Source organism: Lathyrus oleraceus, chromosome 4 (genome assembly GCF_024323335.1).
Source record: "Lathyrus oleraceus cultivar Zhongwan6 chromosome 4, CAAS_Psat_ZW6_1.0, whole genome shotgun sequence".
In the NCBI taxonomy this organism is placed as follows: domain Eukaryota; kingdom Viridiplantae; phylum Streptophyta; class Magnoliopsida; order Fabales; family Fabaceae; genus Lathyrus; species Lathyrus oleraceus.
The window spans coordinates 175,391,772-175,400,470 of record NC_066582.1 but is presented as its reverse complement, the minus strand read 5'-3'; the positions used below and the strand labels follow the sequence as shown (position 1 = coordinate 175,400,470).

At 35.4% G+C, this 8,699-nt stretch overlaps 1 protein-coding gene across 1 annotated transcript; it reads right to left on the bottom strand.

The window, feature by feature from the left end:
• Positions 1–6,785: 6,785 nt before the first annotated feature.
• LOC127074388 (uncharacterized) lies at positions 6,786–8,412 on the bottom strand. The gene has a single exon (XM_051015699.1). The coding sequence runs from the start codon at positions 8,047–8,049 to the stop codon at positions 7,048–7,050; it is 1,002 nt and encodes a 333-aa protein (XP_050871656.1). The 5' UTR covers positions 8,050–8,412; the 3' UTR covers positions 6,786–7,047.
• Between the last annotated feature and the right edge of the window lie 287 nt (positions 8,413–8,699).

The window sequence follows — 8,699 nt, the reverse complement described above, 5'->3', positions numbered from 1 at the left end:
ATGGCCATTTCTTTGGTGTTTTGATGAGGTTTTAGGAATTTGACAAACCATATTTAATTTAAATGCCTTATTTTAATATTTTTAATTTGAATAAATGCCAAATAATTTTTGTTGACCAATTGTGATGACTTGTTTGAGTTTGACTCTTGTTGTTGGCCTTGATTAAGGTTGATTTGACTTTGTCAAGTTAATATCATTGGATTTAGGGGATTGATGGAATGTACATTCCATCTCCCAAAATGAATGGATGATATTAATTTGGTAAAAGTCCTCCTTTGATGAATTTGAGTTTGGATCCATTCCCCTCCCTCTTCATCTCATTCCCCTTTTTTATGCATTCATCTCATTTGGCCTATGATATCTCAAAGTCCTAAAGCTAGTTGATTGAAAAATTAACATGAGTATGGATGAGATTAGGCCACTTCTTTTGCATATTCTTTTTGTGTGTGGTATGTATCATGAGCATAGTCCATTATACTATGTCTCTAACATGCATTAACACCAAAACTCTATTTCCCAACCTCAAATAGTTGTGACTTCTACATAAGTCCAATTACGATTGCTTAACATAACGCTAAATTTGTGACACAAAAGGCATAGCATTCTAGTTAGTGAGATTGTAAGTATCCCCTCTTTCATGGTATTGTGTGGAAACTTGGCCTTTTTTCCTTCCTTTGGAAGATGTCTTGGCTCAAGGATCCATGCTTGTGATAAGTGGGTTGAGTGTTCTCCAAAGAATGTCTTAAAATGAAAAGCAAAAGCAAAACAATACTAACTTCAAACTCATTAACAACTAACTTCTAATTTCAAGCCATTTATTTTAATGTCATTTAATTCTTGCCCTTATTCATTTGCCATTGTTCATATCATTCTAATTGTTTATGTTAATGTAATTTTCCCTTTGTCCACTTGGACCATATTGTGTGATATATCTTGTTTCTGTACACTTTGTTTGTTTGTGTGGTCTTTGACCATTAATGTACATAATAGCAACTAAAAAACCCTAAAAAACTTTTGTGTGGACTGTTGGCTTGATCTTGGACAAATGGACTTAGAACTTAGGCAACATCCCTATGCTAAAGGACTTGGTCAATGCCAACTTATTGAGAAACCAAGTGCTTGCAATTTGAAACTTCATCTGATACATCATTCAAGATCCCTCTGATTTCATCTGCAACACGATCATTGTGAAGCTGTTATTTTGAACCTGTGACTTGTGGAATGCATCTGCTACATGGGCTAATCTTGAAGAAGATCATGGAATGGCTAAAGCTTGGATGTGGATATCTTTATTTGATTTCTTTGCTCTTCAAGATAATATAATTGTGCATTTGTGTGTTGCTTGATTCTAAATGTCCAAGGAAATTCTGGGTTTTCTATTGACATTCTTGTCTATTGGACTGCTACCCATTTGGTCAGATCTTTTCAACTCTTAACTTTTAATTTTGTGTATAGGATTAGTCCCTTCATCTTCTCCCCATTTCTTTAATTTCAAAATCTCTCCCTCCCTTTTCAAAATCTTCTTTGTTTACACTTATTTTGTTCTAAATTTTGACCACTTTGTAAAAAGATAGAAACTTTGGCCTTATGCCATTGCATTTTCAAAATTCTTTTCTTAAATCAAACTTGTAAATAAACTAAACTATACTTGACTTAAATTTTCAAAAATCCAAAAAGAACTAACTCATTCAAACCATTTTAGGCCTTTGTGCCTTTCAAACTTAATTTTTGTTAAAAGCAATGCATCCACTTTGAAATTTGTATCACGAACTACGAGGTTTTGATCCCTCATTTTTATGTTGGTACGTAGGCACAAGACCGAAGGTCTTGCCAAACACAAAAATATAATTAATGAATTCTTTTCTCATCCCCCCATTCTATTTGTTTGTAAACATCATTTTGTACCAAATACATATGCACACAAAAAGGGCTCCCTAGGAGTACCTAGGACACTTTGGGGGCTAACACCTTCCCTCTGTGTAACCAACCCCCTTACCTGTAATCTCTGACATTTTATTAGTTTTGATTTGAAAACTTCTTACTATTGGGTTTTGTTCGTACTTTTTCCCTTTTCCCTTGGAAACAATAAAAGCGCGGTGGCGACTCTTGTTATTTGATCTCTAGCTTATCCATAGCTTGATGATCATGAATTTACCGCTATAAACACCACTCACAATGTAAAGATGGTTATATGGAGTGGTACTTCATCGTATCAAACCATTGCATCATCCCACTTGTTGAGCATACGGAGGACGTTGGGCCATACAATGTTGGTGTACCAGCAAATGATGTGTCATCGCCACTACCTCCAACTGATGTTGATGACCAACAGTGTCTGCAGATGATTGCATTTATTATGGATAACCTCATGGGTTTGTTAAACCCTTATGATGAGGTTCTTACTAGATTATCTCGGGCAACACACATAGCCCGTGGGGGACCTATTTAGACATTGTTATTATTTTTATGTATTATTTGTATATTATTTGTATATTATTTGCATATCATGTGTAACATTACTCAAACATTTGCATAACACTTTTTATTAGACAATGTTTTGGATCTTCCATTGATGCATGATGAACATAATGTAACATTTGACAAAGGGTTACATAACTTAGAGAGAAGGTTATATAACTTACGAAAATAATAATAAATAAGAAAACATAAACACTACCAGATGATTCTAGATGATTCAGCATTTTAATTATATCGTCGAAAGATCTTGAAATCTTCACATCTAACTCAATCGACCCCTTAGTTAGCCTACAACGAAATGATCTCCATATAACCATCAAATCTTCATCGATCTTCAAATAAATAAGGTTTTATTTCACCCTTCCATTAGTATCAATCTAACCTTCATAAAACTAGATCTTTCTCACCTTTTTGTTATCGGTATCAGAAAACAATTCATTCAACTTGGATCTCAAGATGGCGAGAGATGCGGTGCCATCCGATAGCCGGAACTCTACAGGAGGTGCAGCTCTGTTGAAGTACACTTCTGCCTTAATAAAAAATTGAGGAAGAGGCATTTTGAGATGTTTTTCTCAACAATAGGTGACCCCTATTTATACAACTTTAAATTCATTATGGACCACACAAAATGGTCGGTGCAATCACAACCGTCCAAAACTGTCGGCAAAATCCTAAGTGTTTGAAATCTTATAAAATTGAACTACCAAAAGTTTCACATTGGTTGAAATTTCCAGTATAAGATGGTAATTTTCAAAAATACCGATAAAATTGAAAACTTCCCGAATTTTTAAAAAAAATTGATATACCGAAAATTCTGAATACACTACCGGAAATTTTGGTTGTACCCTAATTTTTGAATTGCCTACCAAAAACTTTGTACGCAAATTTGATTCAAATTTTGAGCAGGGGAACTTTTAGAATTATGAAATTATATGGGGGTGTCAAGTACAAAAGAGGGGTGACAAGTTAAATGCTCAAAATCTTAAGGTATTAGAGGAATGGGTCTTTTCCCTTATATATCCAACATTTTCTCCATTTCTACTCTATGTGAGACTTATCTATTAAGTATGTAATTCTTTGTGTTAAGCATGCTTGTAAAATTCAACAGTCGATGTTGAATGTATTCGATAGAGTAGTAGTCGAATACATTCTTTAGGATTCGAAGGTGCTCGTATTCAACAAGAGGTTGAATACAACTTGTAGTTAACAAGTTGTGTATTGGACAAAGTTGGATACCAGTTAGTCGAATAAGGTTAGATAGTTAGGGATTACTTGGTATGTAAGTAATCTCAGCTATAAACAGAGAGACACCCTCATTTGTAATATATGCATTAATTCAGTTAGAATTCAATAAAAATCCTCTTCTCTTGAAACTGTAACTCATTCTCTTTTTATCTTTTCTTCTCCAAAACCTCCCCCTCTTTTAAAATCTTTGTGCGAAAGAATATTCTTGCAACCAAGGTGTGGTTGAATCACTCAAGTGAAGAGTGAAAAACGAGTCGTATAATCAATCAAAAATATTATTCTTGTTCATCTAGATTAAGTTGGACTATCTCCAAGATTGGGATTTAATTCCAACATTATCCACTCACACTTGAATCCTAACAATATCTTTCACAAGTGTGAGTCATCCACATCACTAACCTTGATCCACACTAGGATCCACTTCCGCTCCCCCACCGAGTCTAACCATGGCTTTGATACTACTTATGGAGAGTCTAGGGACCACCAGAAGTTTCAATAGGCTAAATGTCCAGGATCCAAGAGAGTTTTACACCACATATCAACTGAAAACCTTAAGGCATTAGGGGAATGTCTATTTTCTCTTATATATCCAACATTTCCTTAATTTCTAGCCGATGTGGGATTTGTCCACTCACACTGGAATCCCAACAATCTCTCTATAAGTGTGACTCACCCACATCACTACCTTTGATCCACACTAAGATCCACTTCCCCTCCCTCACAAGTGTGAGTCACCCATATCACTTTTCTTTATCCACACTAGGGTCCACTTTCCCCACCCACACCGAGCCAACCAGGGCTATGATACCCTTTATTGTAAAGTCCAAGGAGCGAGACCCAAAAGCGTAAATGGGTCAAACATTGGGGATCCAAGAGACCTTTATGCCATATATCCATCCAAAACCTTGATGGAATAAGGGAATGCGTATTTTCTCTTATATATCCAACATTTTCTCCATTTCTAGTCGATGTGGAACTTATCCAATCACACTTGAATCCCAATATTTAGCAATATCTCCAATCGCTTTAATCTTCTGTTAAGTAGAAACATCCAAAGAAGGTGATGACATTGCTGAAAAGAGTTATGATCTTCCTGTAGAGCTCGAATTTTGCCAAAAATTATGTTACACTCTGTCGCTGCGTGCAACGATCCAACTTTCATCTGAATTTTTTTGCATAAGTTGAACGAGTTTTCTTGAAATGGTGACATCAATCATCTTGTCGTCTCTCTTAAATAGTGAAGGTTTTGCAGGTTTCAAGTTTCGACGATGATTTTGATATGAGAACAATAATGTCGGGAAATGGATCCGCTTTAGAATCACCACCACGAATTCAACAACCAACTCTTCGGAGCATTAAAGTTGATGTGCAAAACATTTACTTTTTTACACTCTTAATCTTGTGATTCCGACACTGGAAGGTTGATTAGTGGGCACATTATGGCCACTAGAATTGTAAGCGCTCTTACGAAGAAGGTTATTATAGCCATGTGAGACTACAAAATGCACTAACGAGGTAATAAATTTTGAGGTTTATGTTAGTTTTGCAAAGTCTCACACTTGACTACAATTGTATTTGTTGTGAGTATATAAGGAGAGAAAATGCTTATGATATTCTAAAAGTAGAGATCTCATTTAAGATAGTTGTTGTCTAGATCATTCAAAATCTACCTGTCATGGACAAGCAAAGCCTTAATATGACCGATATCTGAATAAGTCACAACCTTTCTTGGTCTTCTTCTAGTGTACTTTTAACCATATCTCTTTACTCCTACTTTCATAGTCTTGGTCGTTACGGACGTTACAACAATATGAGCATTAACTATTTTGTTCTTTTTTCATCCTTAGTTGTGTAATCCTTATCAAAATTGTTATATAATTCAAACCTGGGTCATCCTCTTGCTCCTAAAGACAAATTGACCCCTAATTGGAGAATCTCGCCCATCCAACATATTATGGTGAGTTAACCAATGCGACTAGGTGTGTGCATCACGTCACCCACGCTGGTCTAAATACCCTCTGAGGGTTCAACATGTTCTAGGGACAAAAAGAAACGTGGTGTGAAGATGTTGAGTAGATCTAGATCCTTTTATACATAATGGTTCGTAGTTCCCAAAGCTCAAGGGCTTAAGAGTGAAGTGATTTAAGGCATCTCGATTCATAATGCCTAAAAAACAAGACTTGTATGGCAAAGTGATTTAACGCATACTAGTGATACTCCCTCGAGCACGAGCACAAGGCCTGTAGAACGAAGTGATTTAAGGCATCAATGTTCAATATTCTTCATTCTTTCTCGATGGCTAGATAAGACTCCATTTTAATCTCTAACTTAGTGTCGTACTCGTGCATAGAGATGTTCGTGGTATGATTAAGACAAAAAGCCAAACCGAACCATAACAAAAAATTGAAAGAGTCAAACTAAATAGTTTCAATTACTCCCAAACCGAAGTGTTGGTTCGAAGCATCGGTTCTAAATTCCAAAACGCAAACCAAATTGGTATACTTTTGAATTTTTGTTATAGTTCAATTCGGTTTGGTTGTTTCTTGCCTGAAACGTACAAGGAATACCATCCATATATTTAACTTAAGTTCGATTTTTTTAACTAATTATACTGCCAAATCTCACAAACTTATCAACTAGCTAGAAGAAAGAGGAAGCATGGTTATAGGACCATCCATGACTTATTGATCTTTGCCACCTCCAATTCCATGACCAAAACCAATAGCTATTTTTTGAATGCAACTTAAACTATTTTTCTGCCTTGTACTTAGCCACTTAAGAAAACCTCCATCTTTTACAAAACTTTTGTTCCCTCGCGTGACTTTGAACAGTATCATATTTCCTATTCCACATTCTCCACCCATAAAGCATTGAACTTCACATTTCAATCATGATAACCATAAGCACTCATTTTCACTCATATTGGATCTCATCATTTTCAACTCCATCATGCCCCCAAAGCATCACTCCCATAATATCTTAACCAAATCAATTACTAATTAACACTCTAATCAACCCCAAAACATTATTAAACAAAATTAAATTTGATTACAACATCATCCTCACGAGAAAATAAACAAATTTTGATTGATTAGCCTGCACTACTACAATATTATAATTAAATTCAAATTAAAGGTAAACTAAAAGTAACAACCCAAAAGGCAATCTAATCTAAAAATCTAAAATAAACTATAAGCATTCTATATTTCTAATTCACGGCGAATTTGACCTATCAGTGTCATCATCGTAGTGTCATAGGGATTCAAGGATCGTTAGAGTTATGATCAGATGATTCAGATTACACGAACACGACATCCCTATGATTCATGACGAGTTTGACAATAAAGCCTCTTCATCAAGATGATTTGCATGCAATTCTTTAAGCCACTCAAAGGTTCTACGACGTGACATAACCTTTTTACCTTGCTTTTGCCTTTGCTTTTGTTTCTTCCACTCCATCACTTTTTCTTTAACCGCGTGCTTCTTAGTACTTTCTGTCTTGTAATCACTTTTAACACCACTACCATTGATCACCACCGTTTCAAAAGAACAATCACAACCACTCAACAAACCACCTCGTTTACCAACTAAGTGTTTCAAAACATGATTGCTCTTTCCTTCATGATCGTTCTTCTTCTTACTCATTTGGCCATTTTTAGTACTATTGCTGTTGCTACTACTACTACTGTTGCGACTTACACAGTTTCTATGATTACTGCTACGAACCTTTAGGTCTTCCAGTCCTATTTCTGGTGTAGGGACCACACCTAAACGGAAAATTTCCCAAAGTGATGACTTTCTACTTTGAGCTATTGACTTTCGTGGACATGATGATTTTAACTGTGGCTTTGGACTTGGATGTGTGTGAAACTGGTTTCTAACTTTGGTTTTTGTAATTGATACTATTGGAGTTGTCGTTGTTGTTGTTGAACTAGTGCTACTTGATGTGGTTGAGTTTTGACTTGTACTACTATTGCTACGAAACTCATTGAAACAACCGTTGTTAAAGCTCAAAGATTCTTGCTTTGATTTGAACTGCTTACCGTGGTCATTGGATGATAAGCCAGCTTCTGTGCTGAACGAGAGACGTGACGATGGGAGGATTTGTCCTTGGAAGAAAACTTCATCTGCTACACACATTTTTGGTTCGGTTGAAAAGAGACCAACCCATGAACGGAAATTGAATTCTTCTTGTGTTGTTTCATTGATTTCGGAGTGTTGTTCTTTACATGGGTTGTTTAGAGATAGTGGAAGATCAGAAAGAGACAATGTTTCATCTTCCTCTTGTGATTGGTTATGTTTTTCTTGGACAACATTTGTTGCCATTTAAGAAAGGAACAACAGTTTTGGTTTGGGAGGAATGTTGGAATGGAATAAAAAAATATAAGATTAAGGTTTTATAAGAGGGTAAAGGAATTTGAATGTGGGTGAGAGAGTGACATAAGCATGGACATTTGGAATATAAAAAGAGGTAAAGTGAGAAATAAGATGGGATGGGACATAGTAGTGATCACTGATCTTCGGTTATCAGTCTAGGATACTGAACAAAAATGTTTGTCTTTTGTTTTTATGGTGCAAAATGGGTGGGAGTGAAGGAAAGTAAAGGATGCTTTTTGGGCCTGCTATTACAGAGACACTAGCTGTTATGTCCCTTTTGATGCTATTCGTATGATGAGGAAAAGATAAAGATGTTTTTTCTTCTGGAATCTCGATGAGGGATCATAAGTGGGTTTGTCACTCAAATGGGATCTTAAAGTTGGAGAGTCTAATGTGGTATTTGAAATTGAATTTAAAAAAGGATGAAACCTATATAAGTGGAGTATATTATGGTAGCAAGAACTCCAAATTATAATTTCAAGATAGAATTGAAAATGGATATAAAATTTATTGTACTCAACATTCTTACATATTAAAATTAATTATATATTTTTGAATTTATTTTTGTCTAGAAAGTCAAAGATATACTAAGATATTTC

Bases quoted from the DNA above. Each gene is read 5' to 3' on its own strand.
- LOC127074388 (XM_051015699.1), bottom strand. From the start codon at position 8,049: ATGGCAACAAATGTTGTCCAAGAAAAACATAACCAATCACAAGAGGAA.